This window comes from Onychostruthus taczanowskii, unplaced genomic scaffold (genome assembly GCF_017590055.1).
Source record: "Onychostruthus taczanowskii isolate IOZ18803 unplaced genomic scaffold, ASM1759005v1 scaffold21, whole genome shotgun sequence".
NCBI lineage: Eukaryota > Metazoa > Chordata > Aves > Passeriformes > Passeridae > Onychostruthus > Onychostruthus taczanowskii.
In genome coordinates, this window is record NW_024499351.1 from 4594886 (window position 1) to 4622713 (window position 27828).

General features: G+C 37.2%; 1 protein-coding gene across 9 annotated transcripts in view; it reads right to left on the reverse strand.

Annotated features, from left to right (window-relative positions):
• Positions 1 to 27818, reverse strand: part of QKI (QKI, KH domain containing RNA binding) — a 142656-nt gene extending 114838 nt beyond the window's left edge. For all 9 annotated transcript variants that reach the window (XM_041404187.1, XM_041404185.1, XM_041404184.1 and 6 more), the window contains exon 1: positions 27566 to 27818. In XM_041404187.1, coding sequence (XP_041260121.1) covers positions 27566 to 27707 — 142 coding nt within the window. In that variant the 5' untranslated portion in view covers positions 27708 to 27818. The remainder of the gene's footprint in view (positions 1 to 27565) is intronic.
• Positions 27819 to 27828: the final 10 nt, after the last annotated feature.

The following is a 27828-nucleotide window of genomic DNA, read 5'->3' on the forward strand; positions in this document are numbered from 1 at the left end:
AGTAAGTGAAAGAAGTGCATAAAATAGCAAGACACTATTTTACAATCTTTAAAACAGACAAAACTAATTTAAACAAATGTGTGGCACAGACCCTTCTAAATAATGAGTTTTGAAGTTTACCATAAAATTGAAATTACAACTGAGTTACCTAAACTTTAGAATTGCTTATTCTTGGAACTCAGAAGTAAAAACTACTAAAATAATTCCACTCAAAAACTCAACAGAAGCACCATTTTCCTTCCTGTATTCAAGGGTGCACCTCAAGACTCACCAATTTCAAAGAGCAACCTAGAGTACCTGTAGAGTTATTTTCTCAGTCTTTGGGAACCATCCACAATGACATTCCACAGTCAGCAATTACAAGACAGCATTCCATTGGTTAATGTACTCTTTGTCCTTTGTATGTAAAGAGAGCGGGATTTTTTTAAACTTCCATGACCGTCCAAAAATAATTACCTATTCATCAAAACAGTGATGTTATGTGAACCTTCTCTCTCTTTCAATAATTGTTTTATGGCCAAAGTAAATTTCATACATTTTAACATATAAAGGCAAACTGAAGAAACACAATGCTCGGTTGCTTATACAAAGTATTTGAGGAAATGTTGGGAAGTAAAGATGCACATCCTCCTGTGTTATGTCCATTTTTCACAATTTTGTATGTATTTTTGCCTCACAAAACTGAATCTTCTACAGTTTATGCACACAGTGATCACTGGATATACTGAAAATCACTAGATGCCCCATATGCTTCATGGGATAAAGAGGAGAAAAAAAATAGTCATTATTAGCTGATTAGTTATGAAGTATTTACATTATGCATTCTTTATTAAAAGAATGCATATAAAAGAAATATATAAAAACTATACTGCTACTGACATGCTGATGAAAGCACTTTATAATCATAAGAACTTGTATTTAGGTACTATAATTTTGTATCTGTGACATTTAAACAATCTGATTGTTGGTTATCAACTAAAGAATTTACCTACTACTGTAAAAAATGCCAAAATGTGAGAAAGCATGCATACCTAGAGATAATTGGCTTAGTTAATAAAGTGCACATTTCCAATTCTAACCTGCTAGCATGTCAAAACAAAACTATTCCAGTACCTGGAAGAAATGTCATTCTCTATGTATTTCTGAAGAACAATTTCATAAGAGGCTGACCTGACAGCATTCATCACTTCAACTGGAACCTAATCCATCTAAATAGGACTGACTAGCACCTCTCATTCCCAATTCACTTTTTCTTAGCTGATCACGTACAACAGTAACACAATCCCACTTTTATACACACTGCTCCCCATCACACAGCATTGCTGTAAATGCTGCCCTACCTACCTCTGTCAGCATTTTATTCACAAGACTATGAAAGTAACCATTTTTGGTTGACAAGTACCAGCACTCACAAGTTAGTCATCCACAACATTAAATGCATTAATTATTGCATTGCTCTGATATGAATTACATTGCAAAGATGCATTGTGCAACTTCAAATTAACTTCTAAGTATTGGAAGACTTCCCAGAGTTAGTCAGTACATAAACAAGATCTCTACTTAATCCTAATCTCTACTTAACCAAATACATAACCAACACCGTAGTTTAAGAAATCTGACAACACAGCTGATCAAACTACAACCCTAAATTAAGCATTACCCACCTGTGTTAAAAGACGACATACATCCAACACACCTGAAAACTCATGAGCTGGATATAGAATAAACAAACACGTACTCATGCAGGAAAACACTCCAAAATTTAGTTCTACAGTAAATAATCCATCCAGATACATTAGTCCAATTTTTCTTACTTATGCCATGTTTCATACACATTGAAGAACTTTTCAAAAGCAGCATGAAAGTCTGTAATACATATGACAAATTTACCACAGATAGACAGCACTAGACTAACACAATAATTATGAGTGTTCAAGAAACAGAGCAAGGCGAAGTTGGGTTTCCCAAGGAGTACTCTGCATAAAATTTAACTAAAGAAATTTGGTTAAAACATGGCAGGGAAGTTGGAACTAGATGATCTTTAAGGTCCCTCCAACCAAAACCATTCTATAACTCTATGAAATAGGTACTTCTAGAAAAGCTCTTCAAGGTATAAGCTAAAACAAAGTGACAATAGCTATGCCAAAAGTAGAAATGATTAAAAGGAGGTTGTCAAAATATGATTAAAAAATCTATTAAGAACAATAATATGCTAATAGGAACAGGTTTCACAAGGTTTTACCTTACTGCAAATTGTAATTTATTACATAAACACAACCAGTGACAAAAAATTTATATATGAGAAATATAACTAGTAAAAAATTTTAGTAATGTCATTAAATACTTTAACCAAGGTGTTGAAAGGAATTTAAAAATGCTTGTATTTATGCTAGGTAATACAAACAGAAAAAAACTACTTAAATATTGTCACTAGGTTCCTCCATTACAACTGTTACACAACTTCAATATCACGTTGAAGTGATTAAGATAACCAGTCAGCTTTGAAAAGCTGATCATTTTTCATCAACATAGAGGAAAAAAAACCCCGTGTGCTTTAGTTCACTGCAAATACATACACCTCAATAATCTTCTAAAAGATAAATATACCTGTGTAAACATGGTTCTCCGGGGAAGTGAAACCTGGCAACAATCAAACTAAATCTCACATGACTGAGACATAAATTCAAGGTTAAAAAAGTAGGCTGTTGGCAATTGTAATTTTTACTAAAGCTGAGTACTTTTTTCAGACTTGAACATAAGTTAAAATGAAGTGACATATTAGTATACTAATCTAATTGTTATCCATCCTTTTGTACCACACATTAGTTCAGCCATCTGACTCAACACATTACCAACCAGCAGGAAATCAGCAAGGCAACTCTTTCTAAACATGCAGAGCCAGCAAAACCTTACAGAATCAACTACAGCTACCATCATCACCCTCTGACAAAGTGAGAAATAAGAACATTGCTACTTACATTTCTTTTACTGCAGTGAAAGGTATTAACTGTTACTTGTGCTGTTCTATTTTTTATTTATTTTTTATTCAACATAATAATTGAAAGTGAATGTTCAATGTAATTACAGCTGAGTATATTATAACCTACTTAGATTATCTTACAAAGTTTTGTTTCTGTCAAGAAAAAAACTTTTCAAAAAAAACCTCCATTAAGAGTATTTTTATACTACAACAAAACCCCATTGACTCTCAGAGGCCTAGGCAGAGTCACGTTCTTTTTGCTCCTTTACATGACAAACAGACACCTGCTTTTCAAAAACTACAGGGCCACCTGCTCTATTAGGTGGATTCCCATTTCCACCAAGACAGAACTAGATCTTCAGCCATAACAGAGCTTTCACTCAGTAATGAGAACGTAGCCAGCCTGCCTACTACGTAAACAGAAGTTACTGTTTGGTTAGTGGTACTACTCTAGAAGTATCAGAATAAAACAGACTAGGTTGAGCCTTCTAATCATCCTCCTTTTTCATTTTACACAGAGTATTTGATTTGCATATAACTTCAGTTCTCCATTAGGCAGATTTGCCTTGACAGGTGAGGCAGCCAGAGTCAAAAGAGCCCTCAGAGTATTTGGGTCAGTGCAACTCTGAACTGCCCTGGAGATGTCCTTGCAAAGGTACACGGGTAGCTTAGGCCATTTACAGGAGATTCCAAGTGGCATGGTTATGTATGCTGTCACAACAGCAATCCACTAAAACCTAATAAAATACAACCACAGCCTTTCCTCAAAAAACAACAATTGCACACTCTTCAGGAATGCAAAGAGGTGACTACTCCTTGATAAACTACTACTAATATTTTTAGAGTTGCACAATGTAACTATCCTGGGAACTATGACAATATTATCATATACTCTTGGTTCCAAAATAGCAAAAAATGCCATTATTAACTGAATTTTTTTCAGACTTTTAATCCTCAATCACTATTACTAATCAGTAACAATTATTGCTATTACTGCATATTTAGGCCCTGCCTTGTGACACCACATCAATAAAATATCACCCTCAACAATAAGCCCCATGCTTCTTTCCATGTAAATAAATATGCACAGTCTTGGTGTGTATCTTACTGTCTAAGTTAACATTCACTTGTTCAACACCAAGAGGAATTTTCTAAAAAGTCTGACTTGCACTCTGCTGGGAAGTAGACCTTTATGAACAATCTTGTGAAATACTATAAAGCAACAGAAGATGTGATCTTTCCTCTATGATAGTCAAGACCTGACCAAACAAAAAAAAACTAGTAATGCTTCAGGGAACTGCTGCCTGAGACTCCCCCAGTATCAGAAATATCATTCTTCCAAAACAAGCAGGCCTGAAAGGTCTCATCTGTGTGCATCTTATGGATCACTCTTACTGCCACAAAACAACTGTGCTCCTATCTGGTAACTTGCTAAATTCAACCAGTCAGCTAGGCTGGCATTTTTCCATCCAAAGACCTCTGCCACAAGAAATAAGGCATTAACTGACAGCAGAAGAAGATACTGTCCCATAGCATAGGAGGAATGAGACAATTTGCCCCTGGGTTTCACAGATATTTCCTGACAGCAAAGACATGGCAAGATTCCAAAACTTTGGGCTTACTCCAGGCTCTGGAAAACAGCTTCCTCTAGCAGACACATACATTTTGTTTTCCTCATCCCAAGCCTGCTCCTACTCCCAAACTTTCTTTTGTCCACGCCGAAGTCCCATTCTCCACCTGTGGAAGACACAGTTCTTCACTTCTTCAGTTAGTTCTAGTTTTCAGCCAACCTCACTCTCACTGTATTCTTCCAAAGAGTCCACAAACCACGAAGCAAGGCTACAACTCCAGACTATTGTGCTCCAACACAGCATCTTCCTGTTTAAAAAACAACAGCTTCATAAAAGTTGAGATTTCAGAAGAAAGCCACGGTTTTGCTTACAACACAGGAAAACTCATCCCGTTCTCCCAAGTCTGTTCCCCAAATGACAGAAACTCACAACCACAATTACCATGGCTCTCTCAGGCTGGAGTAAAGCACACCTGTCCCATAAGACAGCTCAGTAAGGGAGATTGCATGGAAATACAGCAGGATGACCTTCCTATGCTCAAACCTAAGTGCTCAAATCCAGACATGATCAATCTCATTTAAATCTAGGCAGACTTCCAGACAAAACGATTAAAGTACTCACTTTAGCAACCTCTCACAGAAACATTTTTAAGTGCATTTCGTTTTAAAATACTAGGACTTTTTTGCCCATGTTCATTCTTGAAAAGTTTTTCACTGCTTTAATTGAAGCCTAAACCACACACTTGGCATGAAAAGCTTCAGGTAGTTCTGCAAAGTTAAAACAGCAGAAGAGGCGACTAAGTGAAATGTATACTTAATGCAAACTTAATCAGAAGTTGTATCAGAGCTATTTAAAATATAAATGATAGTACAGCACATTACAGAGATCATATCTGCAGCTTTACATTACATAATTCATCCATTTCTTCAGAAACACACCCATACTCTGAATGACTGAAAAAGGATTTCAATTTATGCACTAGAAATACAAGGATTACTGGTACCATGTTAATAGTGTGTTTCTTTTCAGTGTCAGTGTTTGGTGAAAGATAACATCACCTCTGCCAGCCTGCTATAAAGTCACTATTTTAATTTTGTTTCGTGGTTTATCTTACACATCTTAAGGAGAACCACCTCCTAGTAAAAACTCAAAAAACACCAAACATCCCACAGAAACATCCCTCCCTGCCCTTCCCCCTCTCTCTCCACCCCTGCTACCTACCCTCATGCCCCCACTATGCTAAGATGTATTTCAACTTGAAATACAGGGTATCAAAATGGAACTGAGATGAGGCCTCAATTACACACCAGCTTACACTACTGCTTCCAGCATTAATTGCCAGAACTATATTCCACCCTAGCAGATGAGCCATCACTCATTAAATCCCAGCCATGCACAACTAGTAATGGTGTATAGCTGAGGCTACATTACCAGAAGGGAAAGAAAATTTTAACGCATACTGCATTGAGCAGAAGAGTTTCATTTTTTTCCTCCAGTTAACATTCCAGACTTGTTTTTATAAGCTTTGAGTAAAAAAGCAGCTAAAACATGAAACAGCCTTTAAGGCTTCCATTTTCTTTTACTTTCTGTCTCTTTAACTCTTCTCTTTCACCTGTTCTCACGTACTGGCTGCAGGGGGAAACTTTTTTTTTTTTAAAATCATCTTTGAAGGAAAACGAAAACAGTAAACGGTAAATAGGCAATCCCCTCCTGCCACTAGACCTGCAGAACATCTGGTAAGGAGCTTGACTGCTTTCAATTACATTGCACAGCGGGGGAAAAAAAAAACCAAAAAAAAACCCCAAACCTAAACGAAACTCAAACGCGTGTACAAAAAAAAAAAATTAAAAAAAGAAAAAAAATAGAAGAGCTTTTTGGGGTCCTGTGACACTTTTAGAACTCATTTCAATGTGATTTTCCTACAGAGCATGGAACTACACTATCACACCATAAAGTGTTTTTGGAAGTACCAAAAAGCACTCTGGGTAAAGTCTGTAAAGCTCCATACAATGCAGTGAAGAACTAGAAATACAACCAGTAACACTAGTTATAATTACTATTCAAAACAGCTTGGATGCATGGTGGATACATTTCAGCTTGATAGGGAAAGTTTACATGAGTAATATTCTATTAGTTTCCCTCATCATTGTGGCCAATATAAAATGAAAACATCTTAGCTGGTATATTGGTATAAACCCTCATGATTCCTCTAAAAACTTTGAAAAAAAAAGTTTGACACTGAACTGCAAATTGCAGCTGTGCACTTCAAAAGGAGACTGAACACTGGGAGCTTTGCACTCTATTTAGATGTCTCCCATGATCCCCCAACTCCTCTTCAAGGAGCAAATTTAAAAAATAAGCACATAAATAAACCCACCACAACATTTTTGGGAATAATCTGTCCCCTACAACACCTCTTCTTCAGGTCAGTACTGAAATTAAAGTGAAACATGAAGATATTGCTGACTGCATGATGAAGACTCTCATCACACACTCACAACTTCCTATACTGGGAGGAGATCCTAAATTAAAGCTTTTAGTTGATATCAATATAGAATAATATTCCTCAATGAAATTAAGAGACCAGTGTATTCAAGCAACCCGTTTCTCTTATTTACTACAACTTCACCAAATTATTTCAAAATTGTGAACCAGACAGTTTGCACTGGAGAAAGCTACTAAAATTTACATTGTTTCTGCCAAAAGTCAGACTTTTGATCTCTCAGAGAAGTACCAGTTGTTAGTAAAACCAGGAAGCAAATTCAGTTTCCTACCTTCTTCTATTCCTTTTCCATTCTTGAAAAAAAAGTAATCAAAAGACAACAATTTTACAGAATTCTAATTTTACAGAATCACACCCTGACCTTAACAAACAAACAGCTCTAAGAAAACAATCTTTTCTTTACTAAATAATCTGCTTCCAACACTATTCTAAGTCTAGTTAAGAACATGAAAGATAAAAAGTTGCATGGGAGAAGATTTTTTTTTGTTTTGTTTTTGTTTTTAAAAACATCCCAATGAAATACCAAAAACAACAAGAACAAAACTGGACTTCAAGATGTTCATGAAGTTTTCTCAAAAGACATTACCAATCAGTTTAACTGATTTTAGCACAATCAAATGCACAGATCAATTCCTTAACTTGGGAATGACTAGATGCCCTACCTAAAAGTCTTAGTTAATGACAAATGTTAAGGTATGTTATTGACTAGAGAGAAACAGAAAACAGCTTTACAAACTCAGTCAAAAAAGCAAAACAGAAACTAAACTATGAACAGTAAGGCTGCAGTAAACAATACTTATGAAAACTATGAAATGTTAGTACAGACTGAGACTCTACAAGATGACTGGAAAAAAAATGTAGCCGATTAAATCCAATGCTACATAAAAGCAAAAAAAAAAAGTGGGGAAAAAAATGTGCTCTCTTATATCTAATGCTAAGGTTCCAACAGTAACAACTCAAAGTGCACGTCATTCTGAGAGGGATAACAAAGACACTGAAAAAACAATTAATATTAGGATCCCTAAAGAAACAGAACTGAAAATAAGAAATAGTATACTTAAAATAAAATAATAGTTATCATTACTAAGCGAGCAGTACAGAACACACAAGTTTCAATAAATAAGAAAGCCAAAAGACAGACTGTCTTCACTGCAGTTTATGATAATATCAAGACTTTTTGTACTGTTCACTATAAAGAATATCCTGTTTCACCTCGAGAAAAAGCTTTCTGAAAGCTTAAAATGTAGGTATCAGTAAAGGGAAGTAGAAAAATGGGGTGGAAGTAGACAGCATAATATATCTGGTTACAAGCACAGACCTAAGAAAACCAGTTTAGTGAAAAGATAAAGAAGACAAGAGCAGATGAATGGCATGAAGAAAGCCACTCAAGTCGATTTCCCTTGTTAAAACTCAAGGTGAAAACCACAGTGGATCAAACGAAGGCTGCAAAAGGAAACCCATTTTAATGTACTACAGACAATACTGCCAAACTGCAAACACAACTACAGAGGGTAAACACCAATGTAATCACTGTTTTTGGAAATAGGCCAATAGGTGCATAAGTGCACCACGCACATACACAGAAATAGTGATAAAAAGTTAGAACGGGCGTTTTCTCTCTGTTGATACATGCATAAAACAAAACAAAACAGTAGGAAAAAATTAACTGGAAAATCAATCTACACCAGTTTGAAGATAAATGAGCATTAACCATACACTGCACTGAAAGTAAAATGCTACTACTGGGAGTTTTGTTACACCTTACCATTAGTTGTAACACACAAACTCATTTTTAGGAGGATATTGATTTATTTTGGTTTTTAAGTCTTATGTTTGTTTGATCTTAAACCTGAAACTTAGCAAAGGTGAATGGCAACACAGAAGCCTAAGTCTACACAGACATTTAACCAACAGGAAGAAAGAACAGTGGAAAAAAGTTGATGATAACCAAACGGAAGATGCAAAGAACAGTAAAAGTGAGCTGTATGAAATTATTCCTGTTCCTTTTACAGAAGGAAAAAAAAAAAAGCATAGCTAAGAAGGCAACATACCACTCATCCCAGGAAAGAACTGCATAGCTTGAGAAAGTTGTAAAAAATAGATTAAAAAATGACAATACAAGAAAGTTCACTACTCTGGAAGAAGGAGACGACATATCCCAAACTATGCACAGAAGTCCAGAAGAGATTAGATATTTGAACTACTAATCCAAAACTCAGGTTTGCTATACCAGTTCTCCTTCCTTTGGAGGGTAAGAAGAGTTACTAATCTTAACAACACACTGCTGCTGAAAAATGAAGTTTCTTAACACCTCTCACACCAGCTCTGTCTTACTAGGCCAAGTCAACTCACTAATCAAGCAAATACTATTCTTAGTCATTTTCCGGTTTGTCTGATTAGCTTTCTTCCAGGTTACTGAGCTGAAACAGATCAATGAAGAATTCACTGAATACCAGAATTAGCAAAAAGAAAAAGGGACACCTTCTCCAACAAGAATCAAGCTGCTAAATTGCTTCCAAACTATCCTCCATAACTTTTCTCCAAGGTGATTCCAGTGATCAAAACAAAAACAGGTCCTAAAGCTCTTTTGCAGTAAACAAGTTGGACATTATCGCTCTCAATAGTAAGTAAACACATTCCAGTTTCATCTCTATTCTACACCTATATTTAGTCTTTCCCAGTTCAAGAGGTGCCTTTGAATGCTTCCAGGCAGAAGGCAATAAAAAGCAAAGGAACGGGGGCAGAAGTTACACCAGCGAACTCTGGTGCCTGTATCTGAACTCCTTAGCGTGTTCATTTGAATCTACTACAGTCTTAGGACATTAACATAACAAGATTATAAATGTTACTGCACATTTCTCAAGCAAGTTAGGCCACAACTTTCCATTATCAGAAAATACAGCAATTTATATTGAAAATATATTCTATAGGAACTTCATTCTGTATTTTCTATAAAAAATAAAAATAATCCAATATGGTAACAGACAGCCAAGAACCTGACAACCATTTATTTTATTTTGCTACAATTCTAGACTTTCAGCAAAAGAATATGGATGACATACTCATGAACTACAGTTACAGTATGGGAAAGACTTGCAACAACTGCCAAAATCAGGCTCAACTGTTCTCATCACACAGTGACTTAATAACCCTTACGTCTTTGTTAATAAGAGTATTACCTTTCAGGAAGCTTTACTTTACAAAAAAGCCCAGGAAATGAAGTAATAATTTTAAAAATAAACAATAAAATCTATCAGAAACTGCTAACAGGTTTGATTTTCTAAAGGGCATAACAAAATTCAATCACGGACAAGAAACGAGCACCTCCTATTTCAAATACTTGCTATAAAAATTCTTCATGTTGGCCAAGAAATTAGGCCTTATTTTACCTTAGGGATCACATAACCAAGAGAACCATTCTAACACAGACTTTACTTCTGATATCATGTAAGAGGAGAAACTGGACCAATTAAACATTTTAAGGAATAACCTTAACAGATGCCACACTCTGTGTCTTAAGCGTTCCTATTCTCTTCATCTTGAAGTCTGTGTCAAAATCCAGTGGTACTCATTCTTACTCACACCTGAATGATCACCTTCCAAAGCACTCAAAAGGGCAGCCCAAAAGTAGTGTGGTGAGGACATTCAGTTCAGTGTCCAATTCAAGTACCCATTTCTGAATTAATTATCTGCAATTCTTTCTATGAACACATAACCATGCCATCTTTTACTAAGCTTCTTAAACAAGATTTTCTCTTTTTAATATAGTGCTCACTATGCATGGGAATCATATTTGTACATTCAATTCCTAATTATCATATAGGAAGAGCATCAGCATATAGCAATACTAAATATAATGGGTTAAGATTTGCTGAAATGTATCAGTACCAACAAGTTGGAAAAATGCTGTGCTGCTGTCAGAAATTATGTTAACATACTGCTACAGACTTCCAGTGGGACTTCAAGACCAGTTCAATTATTTATGGGACTGCTTCAATGCAAATAGTCTTCAGATACAAGGCTATGTGGTTTTTAAATCTCCTATCACATCAGGGTTAAATCTGGCATAAGGGGAAATCTGTGAGGCAGTTGCTAAGTTTCAATTAATTACGCATATTAGGTCCTACTTTCTAACCAGAGCAAGCATCAAGCAAATAAAGGAACAGATTTTTCCAAAATACTTGCTGTGTAAAGTTTAAGCAGAAAGGTCAATTTTTTTTTATTAAAAAAATGCAACACTGTAACTAGTTCTTAAATAAAGGAAGAACACTTAAATAAAGTGTCATCCATCTGAACTAAACAGCCCAAGCAAAATACCCTGCAATTCCTGTGTTCTCCTCAATGTCGAAATGGGTGGATAAATTTAAAGCCTGCTCTCTCAGGAGTTGCTTTATAGGCAATTTTCTCCCAGTATCAAGGTCTGCAATTTCCATTTGGCTGCCAGTTTGCGATTAAATTCATCACCTTTATTATAAAAATGTGCTGCACTCCACGGCCTGCTGCACAAGAATCGTCAGGAAGACATTTTTCACTGCTAACAGCAGCATCATTCCAAGGCAGCCATCACATCCATTCAGACATTAGCGCCTCCAATGCAATGCAAGGACCTATCGCTCACCTGGAAAAGCCCTAGCAGCAGGTATGCCTCAGAGGAACTTCTTCACACGTGCTACCTTCAGCACAACTTCTTCGGTAAAAGCCACCATTACACCTCCACTGTTAAGTGCTCCTAAAAGTCAGCGGTTTAAAAACAAGTGTTGACACTAAACTTGCCTACCTGGATTAATCAAAACACTTCTAAGAATAAAACCTGTCCTCATGCTGACTACACCTTCACATACACCTTGCACTCCTTACTAAAATACACTTTTGAGCAAGAACTGTATATTAATTTTTTACATACATTTTCTTTTTAGTTTGTAAATGTAACTTTCTTTCCCACAAACCTTTTTCAGAATTTTCCACTGCTTTTTTCCACATCCATATGATATATTTTTTCTTAAAAGTTTTTGGACAAGCCTGAAGAATACTCAGAAAAAAAAATACTTCATACCTGCTATGCTACATGTTTTAAGGTCCTCCTCTGATAACCAAAAGAAAAGGCCCAATCTTCACTTTGCTTCCTTTTTATAAATGCTTCCTGACCTAAGCTTAAGCTATATATATATATATATATATATATATATACACACACACACTACTTGGAAGAACAGAGCAGCAAAGTGATAGGTACCAACAGGAGTAAGAGCTAAATAAAAGACACATGCCAAATCTTTATGAAGCATGGGAGTTAAATCCATATTGGTTTGGGCTTCGTTGAATAAATGACTTTAAATTACAGTAAAACAATAAAAGATAATATGCAATGAGCGTTTAAAAATACTACCCTTAGTATTCAACAAAAACAGAAGCACAAAAATGTCATTTTAGCATGTGAAACAGCTGTATTGGTCACACTGAAAGGTAATCATATTGTATTAGAGGTAACCAAACTATATGCACAGCATGACAATTTCACATGTTAGCTCATTGAAGTTTTATTCTGTTATCTTAACTAATGATGTACTTGACAAGGTGCATTTTTCATCATGTGTACCAGTTTTCAAAAATACTTTGGAATCAGGTAAGCAAACAGTATCTCATACAGAGCTGATGTATCTCAATAGTTAATTATATTCTTAAGTCATTTCACTTTATGTGGCCACATAAAGTGAAGATAACATTCAGAACAATGTTGTTCTGGTCAACTCTTACATGCCTTTGGAAAATGCAAGAAAAATATGTTAAACCATAAGTCTCTGATACCTAGCTGTGAGAAGTTTAAATCTTAAGTAAATTATGGGCACATACAAAAAATTACTAAACCTGGCACAACTCAGATGTTTTGCACTGTACCAGATGGGTCCCATGAAATGACATGAAATGAAAGTGCCATCTAGACTTCAGGGACTAATAAAAATTACATATTGCATGGCATTAGTATCACTGTAAATGAGACAAATCACCTGAGAAGCCATTTGGTGAATATGAACTCCAAAATTTAAAATTAAACAACCAAAAGCTCATTAGTCCTATTTGTCTACAAAATTAACTTAAACTGCAACAAAAACTGGCAAACATGTTCACATTTCAGAATAATACCAGAAACTCTCTTATGGCAATAAAAATTGGTATCTTGTCACACTGTAACTAATTGGTTTCCACTGCAATGCAGCATAGAAAGCAGATTTCAACTCAACTTTACTGAAAACAATAGCTTGGTATTTGCAAGCTGAAGTTCCAATTATTTCACAGCCTGGTGCATTCAACAGTTGGCAGAACAAGTTCCGGGACTGTTAAATGAAATTATCAGCTAGATAAGATAATGCAGCATCAGTGTTTACCTCTTGCCATTACAGCAAAAATTGAAAGTGGAGCTCTTCTAACTGAAACTACAATGAAAGGATAACTGTTTTGTCATAATCTGTAGAATTAACTAAAACATGTTTTATTACAAAGGAAAATGCTCTGCAAGACACCAGTAGATATCAGATTACAGGCAACAACCAGCACAATAAAAAAAAAATCCACATGCAAGTTTGCATTATTACATTCAGCCTGTTCCATAAGTAAATTTCAATTTCTGAATTTTAAGAAATGCAGATATGAATTTTGCTTCCTGTTGAAAATAAAAATCTATTTACATTACTTATTAAAACCCGACAGTTTTATTTTTTTAAAAGAATAAACACCTAAAAGTGAAGATTTATAATGCTGGAATTTCTAATGCACATGTTCTTCATTCACAAAGAGAACATTTTAGTTCTTTGAAGTACAGTACTCTCCTCCACTCCTCTAGCTTTACACTTCAGCAGTCTGGTGTATAACTTTTAATTCCATTAGAAAAAGTAAGTAATTCTAATAATATTAAATCTTGCCCATAGAAACAACATTCATAACTCACTAAGCACTTCCTACTACTCTACGGGAGAGGTATTAACAAGTACCACTGCCACAAAAGGAGGGGGAAGGGAGAGAGCACAGGAGATAGAGTGTACTCATGTCTGTATACACACATGGTACAAATAGACAGAGAATATTAAAACAAAACTAATATTTATTTTAACAGTCTGGTAGCCAAGATATCTGCTACTTGCATAATTAGAATGTTGAAGATAATGTAAGTTTTTTATGGCGTAGCAACAGAATCATCAATTTTCTCTTCAGCTGACAAACTCACTGAAGAAAGCCACTTTTAGGAACAATGTAGAAAAAAAAAGTCAAAAAACAAGTGGAAAAAAGTGCAACCCACCATAGAAACTAAACATCCAATATTTAAACTGAATGCTAAGTTTAATTCACATAATTTTTAGCAGAATTTTACAGGATTCTAACACAGCATAGATTTAATTTACACTATTTCCATCTATCTCTTAAATCTACCAGAAAAGATCTTACAAATTAGGAGTTTATATTCAGGATTGATTTAAAGACTAGACTTATTACATTTGCAGGATCTGTAGCTTGACTACTATGTAATAAACATGTTAAAAGTTCTTTTTTTCCCAATCCCATTTATCATTAACACTGAACAACAGGTTCTATCACCTCATAAAGCTGTCCATTCTGGGGAAAAAGTTGAGGGAGGTGGGGATAACAACCTGAAACATTTCATGAAATATTCACCTAAAGCTAAAGGTACTTGAGCACCTGGAACAGGCTTTAATATCCTTGTTCATGAATGACAACAGTGTGGCTATTTAATGGAATTTAAATTGAAAGGTTCAGATGCCCTAAAGACAGTTTACTACTGAAATTATTCTATAATAACAGCATAGCAATTTGAATTTAGTGGGTTACATCTCTCACATGTACTTTCGGTAATTAACATCTTAACATTTTGGAGCTCCAGTGTTGCAAACTAGACTGTATAGATTAATATAATTAGATCCTCTACATCTCAGCTGGGGAAAACATCATCATACTCACTAGCTGAGTAGATATATAACATCAGGAAGTCCTAAAAAATGAATAAAAGCAGATAGGTGAAACAAGTTTAAATTCACTTAAGAGTGAACACAATTTTATTTTGTGATCTCACTGAAGCTTCTTGTTTCAAATTTTTACTTCAGCCCATGGCTAAGGACAATTACTACAATACAAATGTCCTTAAATCAGTGGTCTTCAACCTTTTTCACTCACATTAAAACACAAGCTTCCAAAAAAAGTGAAGGCTCAGTGTGGCCTACTTAAAATCTCCTAATAACAGATTTCTTTTTTCTTTGTTATCTGCAGCAACTCTTCATATGCAGTGAGTCTGCAAACAGTAGATTGAAAAACACCATTCTGGTAACTCATATTGCTTTTCACTTAGCTCCATTAACTTTGCTAACAAAAAAGATGCTGTCTACTTCAGAGAGAAAAGTGCTCTCAAAGGTCTCATGTCAAAGACTATTTTGTTTTCATGTATTTTTCAAAAATAACCCCTTTAGTTTAGGAAAAAAATCTCTGATGCTTCTTTTTGTGCCAGCAACTGCACAGTTTCACCGATGGTGCTGCAAAACAAAACATGATTGCTTTGTAATTCTTTGCTATGTCAGAAAAGGTATGGGCAAGGAATGGCTAGAGCAGCTCAGTGCGACAAGCGTGAGAAAAAATAGTGTAGATTGCGCTGGAAAAAGACACTGTGCAAACGAAATCTTGATTAGATTGTACAAAGATTAACTTCAATATAAGTATTTCCATCTCTCTTAGGTGCAATGTATAATCTCATAACATTTGATGGCTCAGTAAATCATGGTGTTATTTTTTTAAATTAGGAACATTTTCTGAGCAAAAATACACCTCAGAGCTCAAGGAAATATATTATGATTTTTCTGTTCCTTTCATATAATGATCTGTTTAACTTAGCAGTTTCAAAATCATCATATAATAAAATTTTTGCAGTTACTTATACAGTAGTGTGTTTTTAAAACATACTCTGTCCTTTCTATTAACTTTTTCATTATACCAATATTAATAGGGGCATACTATTGCACCCATATTTGTGGCATTAAGTTTCATTAATTAGCTCAATGGCCTGGAAATTACCTAGATTTCATTCCTAGTAATATTTATTCTTTTACTTTCCATGGAGGGAATAAAAAGCCTCAACCTTCCATGGTGGGGGAGGGTGTGGGAAAAGATAAAAGTTTACAGCAGCTTAAGTTGTGTTTCAGCTATATTACACCCTATGAGAAACTACTCACCCATGACTAGACTAAAAAAAATGCTTCTTAAATATTAGTGCTTTATTAGTATCCCGTATTTTATCTGAAATTTAAGACTAAGAGCATACAATAAAAGTTGGAAGGAGACATCACAATATACTTCAGGTATTTTTATGATCATATTTTAGTTATTAACAGCTGCTGAAAACTCTCAGCAGACCAGATGCTCAATCCAGAAAAATGTACTAGAAATGCAGTTTAATCTGTGCAGTAATCTATGATATAATATGTCGCTACACTGTACTAGTAGTTATGACTGCTATACAACATACTGAAAAGTTTGATACAGATTTCAGTACTGAATTGTGCTCAGGGCTCAGAAAGCCTGTACGTACAGGTTTAGTAACCTAAAGTCAGTCAGCAGGCAGAAAAAAATCCATGTGAAGAGCCCAAACAAAGTAAAAAACTTGATTATTACTTTGAACTGTTCTCCATGTATCAAGTGTTCAACAGTTTGATATAACAAAAAGCAGCCAAAACCAATTCTAGTACAAACCATACTAAATGGGATTAGAAAGACCTGCGCACATGACAAAAATCACTTAGTTATGCTATTAGACTGATAGAAGAAAATCCCCTCTCAAATTCCCAACTATTTTCTTTATCCTGGAGGGCAAAAAAACCTTAAAATTAAAACTGAAAGTAATCAGTAATTGAAGCAACAAAGCAACTGAAAGCTGAGAGATCTAAGAAAGGTTAACACAGAAGTTAAAGGAAGATTAAGTTCAGAATAAACTAAATGTGCCTCAAACTTAATTTATCGAAATCTTTGAAGCCAAAGAAGGTTGCTGAGACTGCAAAGATCAAGAGAATGCCACAAGTCTGTCTTCAAAAACATAATTCACATTTATCAATACTAAACACTGACGTAAGTCTTTTTCACTGAACGAAAAACCAGTTGTCCACCTGTCATTATAACTGCTGAATTTAGTAACCTTTTTGGATTGGAGAAGGGACGCGTTTCTTCTCCGTTCAGCCGAGCGCAGGCGTGCGGTCCCTCCTCACTTCATTACTCAGAACACCTAAATACCACCTGCCATCCCTCAACACCCCAGCGCTGGCTGGAGCAGCCATCTACTGCAGCATCCATCTCTCCCCAATTCATCACCGTCAGCTTTCTTGCTGACACTCCTCAGAGCTGCCTGCCTGATGAATGGCTCTGTTATTCATCCTATGTTAATCCGAGGCTGACGCAAGAATACCTTGCTGAAGACACTTAACAGTATTAAAACTCAGCACTACCAAGTGCCCCCAGTGTGCATTAAACCTCCCATTTGGAACCAACGTGATTCCTCATGAATAGTTATGAATAACATACAGTTACTAAATCAATAGGCACTAAGTTCATGTACCCCATCACCCAGAGACAAAGCTTCCACGCAGTCCCTTGCTTCCCTGGAAGCTACACGTCAATTATTAGAAGTCGGAAATGCTTTGATCCACACAGAATTTAGCCTCAATTAACCCTATAATTAAGATGATAGAGAGAAGTTTTCCCCTCCTCCCCCTCAAAATATCAGTATACATCTTAAATGCCACAGGGGTCTAAAAATTTTTTGATGTTTGTAACTTTAATAAGCTTTACTCAAGAAAGCAAGTTTTATACTTTTTCCCCCTTCTAAGATGGATCTGATCTTTAGGTTATGTTTTTTTCTGGTAGTTTGGGGTTTTTTTTTTTAAATAAAGGATTATGCTAGTCTTGTTAGAAAAATAGAATTTATTCACACAATGAACACAAAGCCACTGCAAGAAATTTCAAAATATTACTCTAATCTCTGTAAACATGTTATCAGAACAGCCAAATATAATTCCCTTCTAAACACAATTGCAGTCACTGATTTTATATCTGAGATACTAAAGTATCATTCTTCCTCTGAAAGACGTTTTAATACACATATAATCAGTCTTCCTGATAGAATCTTCATTAGAATTCGTTTTTGATTCCTCCACATCATCTGTGCTCAGATTTTGCTCAAATTTGAAAACAAAGTTGACATAACTACATGGAAAGTGGGAAGAAAAGACCGTGCGTAACAAGTTTTGCTTCAGCTTGATTCAGAGGCAGTATCAGATTTCCATAAAAGCCTCAAGTGATTTAAAGCAGCAGTAATTCCCTCGTAAACTGACTGTATATGAGCCTCTCTGACTATACTTATCTTTATAGATGATAAGATACTTAAGCAATTAAAGAACTATCAACAACTTGTCTCTACCAATGTCTAACACACACCACGTTCTCGCTGCACAGCCAATCTTCACAGCAAAAACATCACACTTTAAATAAGACAGCTGTTTCAGCATTTTAACCCTCAACTTTAACACACAAACCAACTGTCACGGGAACACACCTGACAACAGATTGTACAGGCACTATTTAGGCAAAGTTATTTTGTAAGTTTGGGTGCAGGTTGATGACTGCGACAATGTTCTGAGAAATTGTGCATGTTGCTTCATGCTGGAGGGGTGCTCCTTCAAAATGAGACAAACTGAAACTAACTAAAAGCAGTATGATCAGCAACACTGTTCAAAAGCAAACAGCATCAGGTCAGATTATTTTTTTCTTGTGTTTGCCTCCTCTTCCCTGTTCCGGCCGAGAAACCTAACATATTTACAGCAAAGAGAAGTGGATTTGGCCTGCTCTGCATATAAAAATTGAAAATTGTGCATCAACTTTTAATATAATTATTTGCAGGTTATTAGATTAAGCTGCATTGAGAATATTAACTGATTTGCTACTGCTTCAAAGTCTGATAAATAAATGGAATCATTATGCAACACGAGCTGAATGTTTTATTTTAGCTGACATTTAAACTTATGAACCAGAACATTAGGGTTGTATTAATACTTGTGCTAGTAGATCTATTGCTTATTTTTTTTAAATTTCAGGCACCTGCCATCTCCTCCCTATTAATTAAAAAAATATACCAGAGCTAGGAAAGGACATTTTGACCAACCAATGGCTATAGATATTTCTGAATCAGTTCCTTCATCGGAATTAGAAAAAAACCCACGAAGGTTCATTATTTCAATAGCTAAAGGCTTTAAAGAATTCAGCAAAGTCTGACTTCCATCTAGTGTCAGCTAGTCTGCAAATAAGCACATCCTTAAAATTCTGAATGGACTAGATGCACAATCAGTTGACATCAATTAGGAGCTTCAGACTTTTAAGTAAATGTTTAAGCAAATGCACTTCCCTCCCCAAGGCGCTGCTCTACATCTTCAGTATCGAGCCACCTCAGCCACCGTGCCAGCACAGCTGCTCTGAGATCACAACGGGAGCCAGATCACAGCTCTGATCCATCTGAAAAGAAAGCCAGCACCACACAAAAACAAACTCAAAAAACCCCTGACCGGTACAGAACATCAGCTGATCTCTTAAGCCAGAAACTGATCTACCAGATAGAGTATAAAATACTGTATTATCTTCCCCTGCCTCTGCTCTGACATCAGCAGCCATTCCGATGAATTACTCCCTAGATTACCCAGAAGTAACTTCCCAGCAAAGTAACAAGATTTAAATTGTTTGTCATGCCAAGGTGTTTTTACTTTTGAAATCAAGAAACGTCAACATGTGTAAGGTTATACATCACTGAAGTGTTAACTGTTCCAACTATGAATACCCTCAGATTTCAGTGAGTTATCACACATATTGCTTCATGGTTTACCCCTTCTAAAAAAGGGTATCCTGAGGACTTTCCTGCATGGGTACTTCCTGGAGCACTGCAATTATAGCACACAGTATCAAAACCCTGCTCTGGTACAGCCTGTGCTGGAAACACAGAAAATCCCTCCAACTACAGAAAGGAGTAAAGTAAAAGTATTCAAGTGCAGCAGCAAACCAGTTAAAAATATTTTTAAAAGCAATTAAAAAATTTTCTTCCAGGGTGCTACTCAACTATGCACCACCAAAAACATTAAAACATCAATAGCTACCTACTGCCATTTCCCTTCAAGAGAACGATTTTTTGCACTGAACTGAAAAGCAAAATTTACTATTTGACACCAAGTATAAGAAGAAAAAAATCAATTCTCAAATGAAAAGTAACTGAAAATGTATTTTCAATCTCTACTCACTATTTCAAACCACAAGAATAAATAAAAAAACCCTTTTAGCATTACCACACTCATTCCAACCACTAACACTGCTAAAATAACTGCAGAGATCAAAAAAGCTACAACTTCTAGTGCCAAACTCAGACAACAAAGGTTTAAGTAACACAACTCCACTCCAACTTGCATTGTCTTGCTGCTCTCAGACATGCAGGTAGTCTGCAAAACACTCGTTCTAATGGATGCAAGAATAACAAAGTGGAGGGGCAGTTCTGCTAACGAAGCCAGATATTATTTCTCTTTAGTGTTGTCACAGCTCTTTTGTTCATTCATGCATAAATTGTCTCAAAAAATTTAAGCTTTGCTATTAAAAAGCTAACTCCACCTCTATTAAACGTTTCCAAGAAAAACAACCAAAAGAAACACAAACCTGGACATTAATTGCATTGTACAGGGCTATACAGGCTATTTTCTGAAGTCAAAAGTAAAAATATAGTGTTGCCTAACTTTCAGCAACCCCACTCTTTTTCTTAGCAAAGAAAAGGCATATAATTCAGACTATAAACACTAACCTATTATCTATTTCAGGATTCAAACAGTAATTTCAATGTCCCTCACAGACACAGATCCTCCTGCAAGCAAGACACAGATGTAGGTTGTGTGGTACTTGTATTGACCTAACCAACTGCATAGTGAGATTAAAAACACCAGCAGTTTTACTGTTCCTAGTAGTTTTCTTAGCACTGGGTTATTAAATTTCAATGAAATGTTAAAATCAACAGAAGATTTTCAGAGTCTGCATTCTGACTAAAATCAATACAGGAAAATTCACACGGCCGGAATGAGAAGTTGTGAGTTGTGTTTCAATAAAGACAAGGGTCAGTGAATGAGGGCATTTCATTAGTTAACAGCTTTCCTGGCAAAGCATTTCCCCCATCACCCCCTCTCCCACCCCCCAACATTCCATACAAGCAGTCAAATACAAACCATCAGTTTCCATGGCAGACTCCTGCTGTACTTCAATCAGCTTGAGCTGTCAGGATGGTCTGGTAATTAACATTAACACAGGTCTAGCCTGTCAGCCACAGAAATATACCAGCATCTAATAATACATCTAATTAATAGGATACCTGCATCAGTGTGCATTCTCAAAAACGGAGAACACTTTATGGTTACAGACAGTAATTAAACACAATTCAAACATACTTGCTCTTCTAACAAAGTCTACACAATTCAAATCATTGTAAGCATCCCATTCCTGACCTGGCACTGTACAGTGCACTGAGAGGAAAAGTTTTAATCTAAGAATGACTGAAACAGACAACCTGGTCAAAAACATTGCTAACCCACGAAAGTGACCAACCATTTCATGTCTAGCCTTCTCTTCACACCCACAGCACTCATCGAGCATCAGCAATTTTCTTCTATCTGTTGATGCATGTAAACTTAATTTTCATAATCAGGACATTCTAAGTGCCCTCTGAAAATCTATTTAGTTTTTCTCAGTTGGTGGTGGTTGGTTTAGAGGGTTTTTTTTTTCCCCATTTTACTATGATATTAACCAACACATCTCCAGATTTTCTCCTTGCGCATCACAAAAGCACTGAATGCCACTCCCTAATCTAACCCGCACTTGGTCAGTTGTTTCTAACCATAGCAAGGGATTTTTATACAACACCAGTTATTTTAGAAATTACTGCGTTCAGTTTCAGAGGAGGAAAATGCAACTCAATTGCAACTTTAATGAACAAGCTGCTCTAAACAAAAACATTAAATTCAAACAGGCCTCTCCCAGTTCAACAAGTCAGCCACTCCTATACAGAACTAAGTCTAATGCAGTTCCTCTTACTTAGAAAAAAAAAAGATATTTTAACAATTAATTAATGATTAATTAATTATTAATGATTGGTAAGCAACAGGGAACAAACCACTTTCAAAGGATGAGCTTAAAATAACTGTTTTACTAACTTAAAACTTGTATCAGTTTAAAAATACCTTATTTTTTTAGTTACACGCCAGGTGACTGCAATCCTATAAATGCTGCAGATACAGCTCCAAAATAATGTAATTTATAAAGAACTGAACTGTTGCCATTTTAAATATTTTTCCACAAGGCAAAAAAACCACCACACTGTTTCTTAAGTGCAATTGAGCTTTTGATTTGGCGTTATAAGAGGCTGTGCCAAGGTATTAAAGCCACTCCCTCTCCCCAACAAAAAATAACCAAACACCCATACCTCAAAATAGCTCTTACAAGGTTTCTGAATACAAGTTCTAGAAGCATTACAACATTCATAAATCAGAAAAACACCTCAGACCATTAAGTTTTAAGAGACAATTAAAGAACCAAATCCAAAAGAGTACTAATGATAAACTGCACACAAACAATACCCAATGCTCTTGAGGCATGCTGCCTTGACAATTTCAACATTAATACACCAAGTTTAAAAATTAGTCTGAGACTCTCTGGGCAAACACCTTTTGTAAGGCCTTTATCCCAAAGAATATTCACTCCTGAATATTGCTTTAAGAAGCATATTTTTAATGAATTAATGGGGGTCCATTGCAAGATCCAAGACAACTGAAAAAACCAACATGCTAATGTGGCCAGTGCCCCTCCATCAAATCTGACAAGTCAGCAAAACCCCAGCTAAGCACAGGCTACATTTACATAATCACAAACAATAAGGTCATGTACAAAAGTGACTAGATAACTTTCCAGGGAGAACTCATTTACAACCAGAACACAGTTCTTCACCTCTGCTTCATGCAGATGTTTTGCTTCACACAACCCGACCGACGCAAACACTGCACTCTTGGGCACTAAGCTCCCCAAGTTCACATGCACTTTTCTCAGTGAGAAAACTAAACAGAGAGAGTAACATTCACCAAAAATATATCCTCGTATTGCCTACTTGGATGTTTTTACACTCACTTTGCTAAACTTGGCAGACAAAAAGAGGTAGCCTATTTGACACAAACTTAGATTTATCTCCAATAGCCAGATGCACGGTTAAGTTTACATGTAAAGGTAGACACACTTTTAAATCACCTTCAACACAGTTTTGAAGGAAAGGCATAAGTTTTTCAGGGACAGGTTACCGAGGAAAAATGAATTCTTGATAAAGTCCTCTTCAATACCTTTTTGAAAACAGTAAAGACCCCAGGTCTGATCCGTGTACATTCCGATCAGGTGCAAGAGTCTGTGCACTTACAGGTTCAAGAAGACTACTCAGATTCCAGTTAATAGTTCAGGCACGTTTGTTCATAGTCTGATGAAAGCATACAACTGAAGTACCTCATTAATTTCAATCTGTCAACATGCTACTGAGTAGTTTGAAATGTCCAGTTCAGTTTTTAAAAACAGTGCAAGAAAACAGGTACAGCTCTATTCACTGTCCACAAAGGGGAGCATTAAAATATGTAAGTTACCAGAAAAACAAAAAATATCCAGGTTAACATCATGAAAGTTAGTATCTCAAAAGCTTAAGCAAAAAAAAAAAAAAAAATCAGGTCACATTTGATGGTGCAAACAATTACAGGAAATACAGCCTATTCCACATTCAGGAAAAGCCCTCTCTTCCCACAGGTTTGCACCAGTCTGATAAAAACAATTCAGCTTCCTAGTTATTATGATGTGCTCTTTAAACATCCTTGTTAATCCACAGAAGACTTATTTACGCACAAAAAGTTAAAAGCACACATATGGAAAAATAACTGTAACCTAAACAAAACTGTAACTTTCAGATTTTATGAAAGTAGTTCTTAAAAAAAATGTTTCCTCAATACACTTCTTACATTTAAGCTGATCTTCAAAAACAAAATGCTGGAAGACAGAGATCATCTACCAAGTTAAGCACTAAAATTTTCTGAGATCAAGAAGGAGGATAGAGTTCAGAAAGGGAAACATGCTTTGGATAATACACGCAGAATAGAAATGGACTCCAAAAAAGCAGACGTACATTCTGTAACCGAACCAGATTAGATGTACTGTTCACCTAAACTCACAGGTCTCTATCTCTTGCTGCATACAATTACAAGAAGTAAGCACAGCAGAAGCCTATTTGAGTTCTGTTTTTAAACACTGGCATGTAACAATAAATAAGTAATAATAAAAAAACTACCCTAGCATTCCAGTAGGGAAGGCAATCCCACCTTTTATTTGTTTGAATTCTTAGGGTTATGACTTTATTTCTTCATTTTGATCAGCACACAAAATAAAAGACAATGGCTGATCCTAATATTATTCTTTTCAAGCATAAACAAAGCCTTCAGGAAAATGGTTGTATTATAACTAAAAAAAAACCCAAAAACAAACACCTGCCTAAAGCACACTACAACTAGAAGAAGCAAATCAAATGACAGGGTGGAGGGGGCAAAGAGGGAATGTGAACCCTGTAGCTTCATTTTTGTATTATATATACACCTATATATACACGCACTTGCCCCAAATACTTGGTGTTCTCAAGGGTGCCAGGAAACAACTGATGAAACCTTGAAATAATACACTTTTCAGTAAGCACATTAAATCCTGCAGACTTTTCCAGCAAACCTGTAGTTCACTATTACTAAACCCTTCTGCTGGAGGACGTCAGCGGAGCATACAGCTCAAGGTATTTAACACAGCCCCCACTGCTGTGTAACCAGGATAGGTGTTTCACAGGGATACAGTCGTTCCAACTTCTCAACTGTTTACTGCTACTGCCTATTCTACCTACGTAATACTGCCTGGAAGCATACAATACGTGGAGGTCCATGCAAATACAGATACCTGCTCAAATCCACCAGTATTTTGCCATTCTTTGGCGTCTTCTACCAGATTTGATAATTTTACTGCCCGAGTCAACAGCGGTGCTCGCGGACTCAGGCCTCGGAAAAAAAAATAACTGGCGCCCCTTAGTGTTCAATTTCTGAAGTCTTGAAGCAATTTACTAGATTTGCATGAAACTTTTTTTTCAACATTCCAAAAAGTTTTCTGCCTCCACAATACTTCCAACCCATTTGCCAACGTAAACAGGAAAAGCAGAAAAGCTTAAAGGGATAGCGGGCTTCTTCCAGAGACCATTTAGAAACACAGATCATATTTTATTTGCTTTTCTTTTGAAGAAGAGAGCGAAGAATAGTTCCAACACAGTCCTTAAACTTTGTCAGCAAGAGTCACAAGAGAGCCTCGTTTTGGAACTCCAATACTTTGCAGACAGACTTCCAGTTTTCAGTATTTCAAAATATACTACAAGATATAAGTATTTTGGGTATTCCTTTTTCAGTGTTCTTTTTGCATCGGGTAATGTTTTTTCTTCCTTTTGTTCTCTGAAAATAAAGAAACAGCTTCAGGCCTCCTCTGGCCAAATACATAAAGCTGAAGACATTGCAGAATTTAAAAATCCGTTATCAAACCTCCGGAAGGCTCATTTGTGCTATAAAGAAGTCTTCTTGGTCAAGTTTCTTCTTGATGTTTATTGTAAATCTAACTACTCTGAAGAGGTGTTCACTGTGATGACCAAGAATGTAAGCTCTAAAATAGTTTTGCTCTTCATATCCACATTTGCTCCAATATAAATTCAAACTCCTCCAAGTATCTTGAAAATAAAAATAGGCTCTCCCATTATAATGCTTCCCACAATCCATATTTCAGTATTCGTCACCGTTTGTTTGGGTTTCTTTAAATTCCTCTATCGTTTATTTCAGAAGGTAGCATTTTCTCGACATGCTATTTTTGTGTCGTACTACAGTCGCTATCTCATTTTTACAGTCTTGGCAGAGGGCGGGGAGTTGTTCTACCAAATATAACCAGCTCTTTCATCTTCCGAGGTCAACAACTTCCCAAACTTCTTTTAGCAAAGAGGAATACATCCGCAAACAAGAACCCTAACTCAAAATCTCGAAAATCAGTACTTCATACTAAGAATCCCAACAAGCTGAAACTGTATAAATTATTTATGGTCATATCATATTCTACAAAGCTATCAAACACAATTAAACAAACAAGTCCAAGTCTCCATAAAGCCTAACTTTAAAGTCATAGCAAAGGAAATGCCTTCGACAAGAAAAACAAACCTGTAAACCCGAGTACAAGAATTTAAAATACTAAGAACAAGTGTTTCACCTAATTTTTCATACACAGTGGGTCTTTTACTGTAGTGGAAAAACGCATGGGACACAAGAAGCTCCCAGCTCGTACTTTTCTTGTTAATTTCTAAACCGTGATTATTTACTTGTGAAATCCTAACCCTAAACAAAGTTATTAGGGAAAAAATTGGGGGCATAGGGGGGGCCTCGCTCCGTGCCAGGACCGGGTGCGAGGCTGGGGTGGACGTTTGGCAGGAGCAGACCAGGCAATTTCGTAATCTTTTCTGTTTCTCCCCCTTCACTAAAGTCACACGTAGGAGTCTTTCAAGTTCAGTTTCTTTAAAAGGTAAGGATAGCTTGAGAGAAGAATTTGCTCGCTTCCCTTGCGATATAGGAAAATCGTAATTAGTTTGCGGCCAGTTCGGGGTGGGGTAGATCTGGAGCCGAAGAAAGAGCTCAGCCTCCCTCCGCCTTAGTCATTCAAGTCCAAGCAGCTTCCAGAACAGCCAAATCTCGAAACCAAACACCCCCCGCCCCCCCGGCGGGGGCCCTGGGGCCGGGCGGCGGAGCGCTCCGAGGGCGCCGGCAGGACCCCAGTGTCCCCCGCCGCCGCGGGAGGGAGGGATGGAGGGAGGGGAGCGCCAGCCGCCAGCCAGCCTTTCCCCTCCTCCCTGCCTTCCCCCAGAGCGCATTCCTGAGCTCCTCTCCTCGCTCCCTCCCCTCCGTGCTGTAGTTACCCTTCCCCCGGTTTAAGGAGATAGTGCGGAAAAGGGTAAAAACACACCAAAAAAAAAAAAAAAAAAAAAAAAAAAAAAAAAAAGAAAGAAATAATAAGGGGGAAAACCCTCGGGGGGATCGGGGACCCGCGCGGCCGGGGCTGCCTCTCCCCTCCCACTCGCTCCCCGAGTCTCCCGGCACCGCGCGGCGGCGGCCAGGGCGGGGAGAGCCCGCACTTCCCCTTTGTTTTCGGCTCCCCAGCCGGGGCCGGGAGCGTGCGGGGAGCAGCGGGGAGAGCGGAACAGGCCCCGGGCCGCCCCCGCCGCCCGGCCGGGTCGGGGCGGGGGCCCGAGCGGGATCCCCGGCGCGGGGGAGGCAGGGCAGGGCAGCGGGGCGGGGGAGGGGGCGGCCGGGTGAGCGCTTTTACCTTCGTCCAGCAGCCTCTCGAGGTGGTTGAAGATCCCGCAGAAGTTGGGGAGGCTGCTCATCAGCTTCTTGTCGTTCATCAGCTGCATCAGGTAATCGGGGCTCGGCTTCGGCTTCTCCTTGGTTTCCATTTCCCCAACCATATTCCAAGCCCGCGCAGAGACGGCGAGCGCCCGCAGCAGCTCTGCCGAGCAACGCGACCGCGGCACGGGGCGCCCGGCTGGATCCGGGCGGGCAGGGAGGCGGTGGGGGAGGGGAGGGGGC